The sequence below is a fragment of the Ailuropoda melanoleuca genome, chromosome 10 (assembly GCF_002007445.2).
Source record: "Ailuropoda melanoleuca isolate Jingjing chromosome 10, ASM200744v2, whole genome shotgun sequence".
NCBI classification, from domain to species: domain Eukaryota; kingdom Metazoa; phylum Chordata; class Mammalia; order Carnivora; family Ursidae; genus Ailuropoda; species Ailuropoda melanoleuca.
The window spans coordinates 22,959,809-22,972,938 of record NC_048227.1 but is presented as its reverse complement, the minus strand read 5'-3'; the positions used below and the strand labels follow the sequence as shown (position 1 = coordinate 22,972,938).

At 39.8% G+C, this 13,130-nt stretch overlaps 2 protein-coding genes across 5 annotated transcripts in view; one reads left to right on the top strand and one right to left on the bottom strand.

The window, feature by feature from the left end:
• Positions 1 to 45: 45 nt before the first annotated feature.
• Positions 46 to 7,163, bottom strand: ERI2 (ERI1 exoribonuclease family member 2). The gene is made up of 9 exons (XM_002927595.4): positions 7,030 to 7,163; positions 5,686 to 5,753; positions 5,516 to 5,599; positions 4,887 to 5,014; positions 4,136 to 4,292; positions 3,096 to 3,196; positions 2,754 to 2,835; positions 2,087 to 2,175; positions 46 to 1,881 (listed from the first exon to the last, which is right to left on the bottom strand). Exons 1-9 carry the CDS (start codon positions 7,050 to 7,052, stop codon positions 574 to 576), a joined length of 2,040 nt encoding a protein of 679 aa, XP_002927641.1. The 5' UTR covers positions 7,053 to 7,163; the 3' UTR covers positions 46 to 573.
• The window catches only part of REXO5 (RNA exonuclease 5), a 38,012-nt gene continuing 31,978 nt past the window's right edge, over positions 7,097 to 13,130 (top strand). The window contains exons 1-3 of one of the 4 annotated variants that reach the window (XM_019808300.2): positions 7,097 to 7,112; positions 7,567 to 7,708; positions 12,506 to 12,618. In XM_019808300.2, the coding sequence (XP_019663859.2) occupies positions 7,571 to 7,708; positions 12,506 to 12,618 (251 nt within the window). In that variant the 5' untranslated portion in view covers positions 7,097 to 7,112; positions 7,567 to 7,570. Of the gene's footprint in view, positions 7,113 to 7,147; positions 7,374 to 7,418; positions 7,709 to 12,505; positions 12,619 to 13,130 lie in introns of those variants that run through there. The other 3 variants (XM_019808299.2, XM_019808302.2, XM_034670284.1) reach the window with 3 other exon arrangements.

Genomic DNA, 13,130 nt, shown 5'->3' with positions numbered 1-13,130 from the left:
GCTCGATCCCGTCACGCCGGGATCACGCCCTGAGCCGAAGGCAGATGCTCAACCGCTGTGCCACCCAGGCACCCCTATTAGTCACATTTTTATTCAAGTAACTTAAAAAATAGCTTAAATTCATTTCAAGGTCTAACTAAAAGAAGAACATCATACTACTGTTGCTTGTATCTAATCAAATGCAGCATACAAAATATTTAATTTGTGGTTCTTCAAGAAAGTATGATAAATTTGGCAAGTGTTCATATATTTCATTTATGAAATAAAAAAAAACAGTGTACAAGTATTATAAGAATACTCATGATGTTTGGAAATTCGAGGAACAATCAGAATTCATACATGAACAGAAGACAAATGTTGGGTAACTGATGAATGAAATTAGAAGCCTGTGAAATTGATTTTTTCTCTATCTTCAGTGTGCTGTGTGTGTGTGTGTTTAATAGCCCCAATACAGTCTACAGAACTCAGATATGCTAAGTCCCCATAACTTGTAGCCCTATACACTTTTTTCTGTTTATCACACAAAAAGTCATATTATAGTAAAAAACATAGTTTGGATGTAGAGAAAGTTTATCAATTCCTCATTGAAGGTCTGAGTCTCAATGAATTTTTAGTAGAAAAATTTACATTTCTGTCACAAATATGGCTTATTTCTGGGCAACTAAAAGTGAGTCCCCCTGGGGAATGAGACAGAACTCTGCTGTTGGCTCTCTCCTTTTGAAGTGTTTGTTCCCATTTGAAATAACCACAACATTTTCTGTTTTCTTGGTATTTCCCAACTGGGCAACAATAGAAGACTTTTCCGTGGTTTGGTCCATAGTTAGAAACAACAAGTCTCTTAGATCTTCGGCCACACTTGCATAAAGGCGGTGTCATTTTCCCACTCTTCCAAGGCTCTTGCAGGTTAACTGTAGAAGCTAAGATAGAGGGGAGGCCCTTCCGCGAACAACTTCTCACTGGGAAGCCATCAGATGATGTAGGCTTTTCTTCATGAACAGTGAGGATCTGTTTTTTTGCTGATGGGAAAGATAGAGGACTGGACAGATTCCTTTTAGTACTACCTAAAAGGAGGGGATATTTCCCCAATACTGAAGGATGGGACATAGTGGCATTAACACTGTTGAAGCTACTTGATTTGCATTCAGGTAATTTAAAGTCAGAAACATCTGAATCTGGATCTTTGGCTTCTTTCACGTGATAAATAGTAGTATGTGGACTCTTATATACAACAGACTTAGAGGTCCCGTATTTTTGAGGAGTTTCTTCTGTGCCTTCTTTTAAAACCATTAATCTTTCTATAGAATTAAATGAAGTATCTAAGTTTGAGTCACTAATGGAAGGTACATAATCTATACTTTGCTCAGGCTGAGATGCTGGCAGTAAAGCTACATCCTCCCAATCAGCCAACATAGGTAAACAATCAAGAGCATAATTCATTTCTGGATCAGAAACATGATTAACAGATGAAATGGTAGTTGACACAAGTACCAATTCTGAACCAACTGCTGAAGACTTAGATTTGGTATCAAACGCAAGGTGTTCGTTTCTTATGTGCTTCTGCACAGGTGTATTCAAGCTGGCAGATGGCAACTGCTCCAGAGAAGTAGAGGATTTTGTATTAAAAAAAGATAAATAGCTTTTGCCATTGTGAAGACCTGCTTTTATACTGCTCTTTAGTTGGAACTGATCTTGCTGTACCTTTATAGGAGAATTCACACCAACTGACCTCATCTGAACTTTTTCATGAGAATTTACTGTATTTTTAGGCTCCCTATCATATGTGCTCAGACCCTGAATGCTACTCTTGGAGGCTGATCTTTCTTCAACTTGATTCGTATTCAAATTTCTGGCCAAAACGCTGGAATTCTTCTTAGTGGGCACCTATGATTCCACAGATAAATCCAATAGCTTTAGAAACTATGCATTCGTAATCTTTTTAGTACACATTATATGATTTGACAAAAAAGAAAAATGTCATCATTCATTGATTTATCAATTATTCCACACATGATATCTATATTTCAGTGAACCTATGATTACTTCTGGAGTTTGAGATGACAGAATAAAGAGGCAAGACACCACTAACCTTGTTCAAGGACCTTGTAATTTTCATTAAGCAACCATCCCTGATCATTTTCCAAGCAAGTAGGGCAGTATTCCGAGAATCATCCAACCCTGAGGAAACAGATATCAAACACAGAATTTAGTAGTACCAGTGTAAAGAAATATAGCAAAAATAAGAAATCACAATTTATATTGGAACATACTACCAGTTTTATGATCATCTACTAATTTTAATCATGATAAATTGGACTAGCACATGCTGTTGCAACCTTACCAATGAGAGACAAGATCTCCCAAATTTACAGAAGAGATAAAAATTTGTTACAGTTCTCAAAAAAGGTAAGCAACATTCTGTAGGGACCATGCTTTCTGAGTAATCTAATGGTCTTGTTCAGTTTTTTCGCTAATTCGCTGTGTTGTTTGGGCATTTGTTTAATCTCCATTCGATTTAGCTCATTTTTATTCTTTTTTACAACCAGAAAGCCACTAGATGGCAGTCTTTATCTTATACTACTTTCCGGTAGTATAATTTAAAGTCAGAAATCTTTGAATTGTATAGATTAGGAACTTTTTTTAGCTTGAAAGGATAGTCCTTATTAATGACGTCACCAAAAACATGAGATTCATATGAAAGACTTTATAGAAATAAGATGACTTACATAATAAAATTATTTTCAATTTATACTAACCAGAATGTTCTCGTCCTAAGAATTCTATTCCCACTTCCTGCAGGGCACCACTAAGTCCTTTTGGTTTTCTTCCATAGAAAATCTAACCAAACAAAAGAAACATATCCAAAAAAAGGTTACTATTAGAAAGGTTATGTATTAACCATTTACTTTTCATAATTTTTTATTCTATTAGATTTGGAATGTGCTTATTTTATTGTCATTTTTCATAGTTTAAGAAATGTATTTATGTGAAAATTTTAAAAAAACATTTTATTTATGTAACCTATACCATGTATGGGATGAAGTTTAATCATTTTTCAACAGAAGGAAAGTGACCATGCCCCCATCTTTGACCCTTACCTTGTAAGTGACTCTGAGATCAATCCAAGAATTTAAGAACACGGGTTTTAACAGTTGTTTTCTCTTACACTCATACTCCAGGCAAACCCCCAAGTCCCAGTCTGCATTAAGGATATTAAAATAGAACAAATTCAGTGATGCCAGCAGTTTTTCCTCATGCTATTGTTTGTAAATAAAAGGTCGAAATATTATATAAAATAAGATTTAGAAAGACATAATATATATAATATTATATAGTATACTATCATTACACGCTATCTACCAAAGCGTAATATGTACTATATACAGAATGTAAGCTATACTGTATTGTACATACTATAACAATAAACTATATAAAACAAAACAGTAGGATTTAATTGCTGTTAATATCTAACAATTATCCACTTTACATAATTTACCATTAAGAAATTATGTTGATAACTAAGTTTCAAAATGATTTCTTAAACACCCAATTGAACATACTGAGTATTTCAGAAAGAAGAGTAAGGTCAAGTTACAAGGCCACAAGGAGAAGGTTATCTGCTTTCAACATTCTAGAAAATACTAATGTGAGAAATCAGACATCTTATAGAAACCTGAAACCAAAAAATATGACTATCAATGGCACAGCATTGCTATCAACGACTATTAATGGCAATGCTATATCACAGGCATACAAAAGATCTACTTTAATGGCCCATTTTTCCTAGTGTGAAAGTTTAAAGCAAAGGATGTGAGTTGAATGAAGACTCTTTTTATTCAAGGTTGTAGAAAGTAGCATAAGAGTTTTCACTAAATCATCTTTGCCTGGAGTCAGAAGAACAGGGAGGAACAATCCAGAAAGATTCTTAAAGTTAAGTCTTAAAAAATTTTTAAGTATCCCAGAATGGTAAAATTTGAAAAATATGAATAAATTTACTTTCCTTAGTTAACATCTGTCAGGCAATGAGATTTCTCTTTGGGGCCTAAGAGGTTAACAAGTACAATTCTTCCTACAGATAAAGAATTCCATAGTGGTAACTCTACTCATTTATGATTGATAGACATAACTTATTTTTTACCTGACCAAGTAACAAATGCACATAATTTTACTTCGGCATTAGGCAGATCTGGAATCCCAGTAGCAAAAATAATTTTCTTCTCTTGCTGAATCTTCTGAATCCATTTACAGAACTGAGATAAGCAAATCCTCAGAGGGACTCCTTCATCAACTTGAGCCTGAGTAAAGTCACAAAATCTGAATTCGACAATTGAATTCCATAATTATTGAACACATCATTAGCACATAATTAGGCACTATAGGGGGATATAAAAAAGAAGAGGTTCTGGGTGCCTGGGTGGCTCAGTTGGTTAATTATCTGCCTTTGGCACAGATCATGAACCCAGAGTCCTGCGATCGAATCCCGCATCCGGCTCCCCACTCAGTGGGGAGTCTGCTTCTCCCTCTGCCCCTCCCCCTGCTCGTACACGCGCTTTCTCTCTTGCAAAAATAAATAAAATTTTAAAAAAATTTACAAAAAAAATATAGTAATTAAATCCTGACTGACAGAAATTTGATGTCACTTAATTTCCATGAAGTAAGTTTGATATTCATTTTTACAACACTATTTTATCTAATTTTTAAAGATTCCAACAGAGTTCTGGAGAGAACATTATTTCTAGCAGTATACAAATCTAATTCCAAATGGTATATACTTTTTATTTTCTTTTAAAAACTGATTTCTGAATTTTAATATTTGCATCATACTTTCTTGGGTTTTGTTTGGGGGGGGACAAGGTGAGAAGAGAGGTAGGGAAAAGAGAAGGACATACCTGTTTTATGCCTGTGAGTTCCATGCAAAATTCAGAAAGAATTGGATGTTCTTGAGGCTGAACGTAAGCATGGAACTCAGATTCAATCTCTCCAGTTGATGTGTTCAGCAATACTGCTGGAAATTCAACTACATGAAAGAATTATCAATTGACACTTGAATACAAAATTGTTAAATTAATGCTGTAATCACTCTAAACATATTTGCCATCAGATAGCATTATTAAACAATCATTATTTCAGTAAAAGCTTATTAAAATGACCAAAGCAGTGTGATATAAGTTAAAATTATGCCAAAGAATAAGCCAGAATATTAAAGTTATCGGTATTTCTACTTAAAACTCTTGAATATATTTCCATAATTAAATATGAAGACCATATGGAAGTTAAAATATACTCCTTTTCGCAAAGGTATTTTTTCAGTTCCTATGCAATCGAGATTTTGTATGGAATTCTAAGATAATTATTTTATATGATACTTTTAGATGTTAGGTTTTTGTTCTTTTTTTGTCAAGTCAGGTTTTACAGTAAACTACCAATTCACAGGGCATCTTGTTTTCTTTAAACTAACTGTTGACTATTAAAGTGACTCCTCCAGGGCTAGCTTTGGCCACTAGAAGTCCAGACTTACTTATTTCTTGGCTCTGGTGGCGTTTCCCATCATTCCAACATGTGGACTCAAAATCAATGACAATTAAGTAGTCAAAGAACTGCTCTGCAAAAACAAAGGGTATCCTTATGCTTTATCAGTGTTAAAAGTGCAAGGATACAAAATGTAAAGAAATGAAGCACACTACTTACTGGATTTGCTTCTTCCTAGATTTCCATTTGCTGGTGCAACTGACTTTCTTCTAATTAATCCAAGCTGCCTAAAAATGTAAAACAACCCAATATGTTCAACAAACTCATTCACACTCCTGTTTGAATATGCTAACAAACTAATGGTATAACCCTCATTATTAATGTATTAATGTGAGTGACAGGAAATTGAACTAGGCTTTGAGAGCTGAAGACCATGGTTCTTATATGGACTGCCACCCTCTCTTGAGTTTAATAGTCATTTCACCTGCCTCAAAGTTCATATTTGCAAACTTAGACTAATTCCTTCTGCTTTCCTTATTTTACAGTAAATACTGAGGAACTGGACTGATTGCCGAGGTAAAGACGTATTGAAAAGCTTATTTTTGCCTTTGCATTGTTCAAGCCCTTGCTACGTGCACAGCCCAGTTCTGAGGAGATATGGCAGATCCAGTCTTCCAGGAGCTCAAAATACAGCTGGTAAAGAAACTAGACATCCATGGCAAACCACTGTAAGGTAATATATGACAAAGGATCCGCAAAGGCAATAGTTGAGTTCATAGAAAGGGATGAGCTTAATGAGGTGTTAAGTAAGACAACTATGAGGTACAGGTCATAGAAGAACAGGTGGAGTTTAACTAAGCAGACACTTCCTGCTGTCGTTTTTTAAGACATGTGATGAGAAGTGCAAGGAGTTGGGAATAATTGCGAATATTTATTTGATTTCTTACTACATAGCAGGCACGGAACTCTGGTGATCTCACTTAATCCTCAACACTGTACGAGACAGTCACTTTTGCTACTTCTATATTATGGATGAGATAACGGATTCAGTAAGAAAGAACACAGATATGGTATGTGAAACCCAACTCTGAAGCCCACGCTATTCACGAATACATTACAACAGTGCTTCAGAAATCAGAATGTGCACAGCGTGACCAAGAATCAGGGAGAAGGCCACAATAAATCACATTACTAAATTAAACGGATCACTAGCAAGTGGTGGCGTGTACAGCTTGACGGGTGAGGTGGGGGCTGCCTGAGACCTCGGAACGGCCTACGAGGTGCTTTCATGCCCAATTCGTTTCCCGAGGCCTAGAATGGGCTGACAGCGGCTCAAGGCCACACAGTCCGAACCCCGGTTCTTCCACCCTCGCGCAGAAAACTGCCTGAGGCTCGAGACAGAGATCCAAGCGGAGACCTTTCAGTCCGACCACACAGTGCACGTCGGAGACGCCGGGACTGTAGAGAATGAAGGCTGACACCGTGGATGCCCACTGCCCAGACCTACCGGGGGCGCCAGCACCCGACCAGGAGCCACCCCCAGCCCAGAAACCCCTCGCGTACCGCGCAAGCTTCTTGGTCGCCATTCCCGGGACTCCTTACTTCTCCCAGCCCAACTGCCGGAAGTCGTTGAACTCGCACTTCCGGTCCGTTCAAATGCCTGGCGCGTCTGGGGAGACGGCTGCGGCCGCGGCTCTGGCTGCGATTGAGGCGGCGGCGGCTGCTTTCTGTGCTGTCTGCCCGGCTTCTCTTCGGTGTTATCGGGGGGCGCGGGGAGTGTTTTTTGGCAGGGAAGTCGCTTGGCAACAACTTTTCCCCTCTTTTTCAACGGGCGGAGGCGCGTTTGCGCCGTTGGGAAACCGTTTCGAATCCGGCCTCCGGCGCGGCCGGTAAAACCGTTGGTCTCGGTGCGGTTTTCTCCGCCGCGGAACAGGGAGGATCGTTGGCGCCCTCGCTTTTCCGGGAGGGTTGGGAGGGTTGGGAGGGCTCCATACACTGAATTGAGGCGAGGATCTGAGGGAGGCTGTAGGCTATTGAAGCCCCACCTTCTCCCCCGTCAGGAGGCGGTGTTTCCTCAACTCACGCCGGTCTTTCTCATAGCCTCATGGATCCCGAGAGGGAGAGGACAGGGAGGCACCTCAAGAAGGGCAGGAAGAGGAGGAGGGCCCCGAATGCGCTGGTCGGGGCGGCTGAGGCGATGAGAGCGCGTTGGGATCTGGAGGAAAGGCAGCCCGAGGCCAAGGTGAGTAACGGGGAGCTGGAGTGGGCGGCCCGAGGAGGTTAGAAGCTGCCAAGCCCGCGCCCCAGCCGTCTTCGGGACCCTGTCTGCCCTGGACGCTGCAGATCAGCCTCATCCACCCACTGACCTTTCGGAATTCTGCTTTCCAGTCTGTAAAATGGGAACGATAATGCTAATAGCACCTAGCTCAGGGCTGATAATGGCTCTTTAAAACTGGTGTGGTGCGTGGGGCCCAAAAAGAATGTTCACTCAACAAATACTTTATTGAGTCTTCCGTGTGCCAAGAATTGTTCTAGGTTCCGGGGATATCCCAGTGCACGAACCCACGGCCTCCGTGCAGTGTACATACCACGCCGGTAGGGGAATAATAAGGTAGATGAACATCCCTGCAGTGATTGAGAACTAAATATACGCGGTTCATCTATTCAGTCATCAGATTTCTGTTGTCTGTCATGTGCTGGGCACTGCCCTAGGCACTTGGGGAACATCGGTGAGGTTTACTACTTCGTTCTAGTGGAAAGAGACCGAAAACAAACAATAGAAATTATATACAGGCTTCCCCCACTGTCTGAAAGTAGAGCGGTCCCGTGAAATTTTTCCAAGCTGAAATGGTGTAAAGCAAAGAAGCAGTTATTAATTTATGCGGGGGGGGGTATTGGAGCGTTTCCATACTCCCAAAATAACCTCTGTTAGGTTTTCTCATATCTCAAGACAGATCTTGCTAACTGATGCACAAAATCAAGATAAAGCGCAGATGCTCACAGACAGAATTCAAAGCTATGGGGGCTTCGTGCTAAGTGTAGTTCTTGGGAAAGGAGCTTCGCTGTACCACTCTGCTTGGGGTGTGCTGCCTTTATAACTGGCTTGTTGTGAAACAAATGCTGAAGATAAAAGTGAAAACAGGTACAGTGCTAATAGGTCCGTCCTAAAAGGGAAGTGGCAGAACACAAGCTTTCAGAAAGCAGGGGATACCTGTAGGGTGTAAAATGGAAGATAGTGCTTTGAAAACATTTTTTATTTAAAAGGGATTCTTTTTTTGCCTATCAAATTGGCAAAACAACTTTTTAAAGGTTAATATGGTGAAAAGTATAAGGAAATAAGACAATCTCTCTCTCTTTTATTTTGAAACAATCTCAGACTTACAGAAAAGTTTCAAGAACAGTACCAAAAACGACCCCAGACAGCATTTGAAAGTGATTGCTAACAATGCTCCATGACCACCCACCCATATTACTAAATATGTATTTCCTGTAAACAGTCCTACATAACCTACATATGCAACCTTCAAAATTAAAAAATAACATGGATATATTGCTTCCATCTTATCTTCACCCCATTCAAGTTCCTCAGTTGTTCCAGTAATATCCTTTTTAGCAATAAGAGCCAGTCTAGAACCATGTGTTACATTTAGTTGTCGTATCTCCTTCAATCCATACAATTCTTTGGTTTTTTCCTTAACATCTTTGGCCTTACTACTCTTGAAGAATCCCAAATCAGTTATTTTGTACAATGTCTCTCAAGTTAGGTTTGTCTGTTTCCTCATTGATTAGTTTTGAGCTACACATGTTTGGCGGGACTATCACAGAAGTGACACTCTTTTCTCTTGTATTTTGTTAGGTTGTACATGATTTTGATTTGTCCCATTCTTTCTTTTTCTCTAATTTTGTATAGAGATGCTTCCTTGTTAAACTTGTAATTCATTTTTTTATTAGTATGAACTCATTGCCTATTTCATTCAATGGGTTATAATCCATTACTATAGTTATTTTGGTGCTCAAAACATCCTATATTTGAACATTAAGCTAGCTTCTGTGTTCTTTCAACATGACCTCATAATTCTTTGAGCATTTCCTTACTTTTTTTGCACAAAAAGATGTTCCAGGCTCATCTATGCTTTTCCTGCCCCAGCCCTGGAATCAGTAATTTTTTCTGGGTTGCTTCTTTCTTTTAGTAGAGAATGACATTTAGAAACTCAGGGTTCTGGGTACTAGATGTACTTAGTGCTATTGGGATGTCAGTACTCCCAAAAGAGAGCTAGGAAATATGTGTTTATGCATCTGTATACCCATATACACACACATACATATTTACATTTAAATATTTTTTCTATCCATACATACTAAAATCTCTGCTTGCAATCTATTTTCACAAGGTTCATTCTGGTTTTCTCTCTTCATGGTTATAATTTCCTTCTCTCTTCAGTGAGAAACCTGATTTGTCATTATCTTCAGTATATTTGACCAGTTCCCCATGCTGCCACCGCCCCACACTCCCACACTGTCTTCACCTTGCTTGGGCTCTGTCACCCTGCACCATGTACCAGGCCACCCTCCTATGTGACAGGCTATTATCCTCATCCTTCATACATGGAGACACTCACCCTGCACCATGTACCAGGCCACCCTCCTATGTGACAGGCTATTATCCTCATCCTTCATACATGGACACACTCACCCTGCTCAAACTCTGAATCTTGTGATAGGCCACTGTTGTTCCTCAGTATTGATGCTGTCCTTAAAACCTTGAATACTTTCTGATATCTGATACCAGCCCTCACTGCTCTCCACTTCCCGCTGCATGGATGCCTTCTACGCTCAGGCTTTGACAGCCCGCAGTGAGCCATCCTTCTGCATGTGTGCCCTGGGTTCCTACCCTTAATCCTAGCTCTCTCCCCTATACCATGCCCTCCTCCCCCTACTCAAGTTCTCCCCCCCCCCATTACCATGCCTTCCTCCCCCTACTGAAGCTCTGACCTCCCATGCTTGGCAACCCTTACTCACTGCCACATAGACCCTACCTACCTCACTCAGTCTCACCTTATCAATCTCATTTTTTTTTTTTTTGAGATTTTATCTATTTGACAGAGAGAGCAGAAGCAGGGGGAACGTCAGGGAGAGGGAGAAGCAGGCTCCCTGCTCAGCAGGGACCCCAACGTGGGGCTCGATCCCAGGACCCTGAGATCATGACCCAAGCTGAAGGCAGTCACTTAACCGACTGAGCCACCCAGGCGCCCCATCAATCTCATATTTTTGATTGGTAAATATAAATTGGTATATTCTTTTAGGAATTAATAGTACTTGTCAGAATTGAATAATTGACCTTTGAACAACATGGGGGATTGGGGTGCCAAACCACCATCTGCATGCCCTGTGTGGTCCAAAATCCATGTATAACTTTTCACTCTCCAAAACCTTAACTACTTAGAGCCTAGAAACCTTACCAATAATATTGGTAACCAGTTGACCAGAAACCTTATTGATAATGTAGACAGTTGGTTAATGCATATTTTGTAAATTACAAGTATTATATATCGTATTCTTAGAATAAAGTAAGCCAGAGAAAATGTTACTAAGAAAAGCATAAAGAAGAGAAAACATTCATGATACTATATTATAAAATTTAACAGAAATGAACCACATATAAGTGGATCTGCACAGTTTAAACCTGTGTTGTTCAAGGGTCAACTGTAGGTGCTTATTTTGACCAGGACCTTATCCAGAGAATTTATTCTGGTACACAGGGATGTTTGAAAGGATGCTCATGATATTATTTATATAAAATTTTTAAGTGTCATCAATAGGGAATTTTTTTCATATACATAGTAAGTGTTGAGATAAATTTAGAGAATGGACTATTAAAATTGGTGTTTGTTACATTTAACTGATGTGGAAAGATACTGATTTGGGCGGCGGTGGGGGGAGTGAGGGTTGCAGAGTTGGTTACCAAACAGAATGTATACTCTAATCCTTTGGGGCAGTCTCATATAGAGATGAAGAATTAGGGCTTTTTTAGGAGGGAGAAACTTTTGTGAACTCCCTGTTTCCCCAGAATAATGTCAGACTCCTTAGCTTAGACCGCATTGATCTATGACCTGACTCGCTCTTTTCTCTACTCTCAAATCTCCACTGCTCTGCAACATGTCATCTTGGTTCCAGCCAAACAAAACTAAGTGTTTAGACACAATGTTCCCCCCCATCTGACTGACAAATTATTCTCAGGACAGCCCTAGTATTTTCAGTATCAGTGAAGCTGTCCCCCAAACTCTCTAACCCCCAAAGCAGTTAGCCCCTTTGTTCCTACACCTTTATAATAGCACTTATCCACATTGTATTGGATTTACCTGTTTCCGCATTTGTTTTCTCTTAGTAGAATGAACTTGAGAGCATGAATCATGTTTTATTCATTCTATTATCCCTAGCAAGTAACCAAGTATCTGTAGTAAGGTTCTGTATCAATGTTTATTAAATATTGAATTAATAATGTTGTATCGCAGGTTGTTGTTTTATCATTTCCAATTAATTAGATCCCTCCTTATATTTACATATAATTTGTTTTGCTTTATTACTGTTCTCAATGGTCCTAATTTTTTTTTTTTTTAAGATTTTATTTATCTGTCTGAGAGAGAGAGAGAATGAGTGGTGGGAAGGGCAGAGGAAGAGAGAGAGAAGCAAACTCCCTGCTGAGCAGGAAGCCTGACCTGGGTCTTGATCCCAAGACCCAGAGATCATGACCTGGGCTGAAGGCAGATGCTTAGCCGACTAAGCACCCAGGCACCCCCAGTTCTATTTTTTTTTTTTTAAGATTTATTTATTGGAGAGAGAGAGAGAGCGTGTGCACGGGAGAGGGAGAGAGGGAGAGGAGCAGACTCCTTGCTGAGTGGGGATCCTGACTCAAGGGCTCAATCCCAAGGCCCTGAGATCATGACCTGAGTCAAAATCAAGCGTTGGATGCTTAACCAACTGAGCCACCCTGGCGCCCCAGTAGTCTTAATTTTTAATGCCCTGATTTATATCTTTGCAGAAAGCCCGCTTATCTACCATTTTATTTGTTGAAAACTGTGAAGTAACCCACGACCAGTTATGTGAATTGCTGAAGTATGCAGTTCTGGGCAAATCCAGTGCTCCTAAACCCAGGTATAAGATGAACTTAAATAGTGGGTATAGACCAGAGGTTTCAAACTGGTGTCTAGAGAGCTATATATTCCTTAATTGACATTATTTGTTTGCCGTAGAGAGTGTCCTAAATTTTTTCTTTTTCTCTTTTTTTAATGGTGGAGGAGGGGCAGAGGGGGAGGAGAGAGAAAATCCCGAGCAGGCTCCAAGTGGGACCTGTCTCACGACTCCAAGATCATGACCTGAGCCGAAAGCAAGAGTCAGACGCCTAACCATCCTAGCCACCCCAGCGCCCCCTAAATTTTTTCTTTACAGGAGTTGCCAAAATTTAATTTGGGAATTCCTTTATTAAAATCCAGATACTTTATTTCTTTGAAAAACTCTAAGATCTGGCACTTGTCCCTGTATTCCCAAATGGCAACATTTTGTCAAAGCTGAATAGGAGCCTTCCCCTTATTGATGTGGCAGATACACTCTAGTGTAGCACCTACTGGTAAATAAGGCCTCCTTCCCTTATTTACATTATCTGGCTG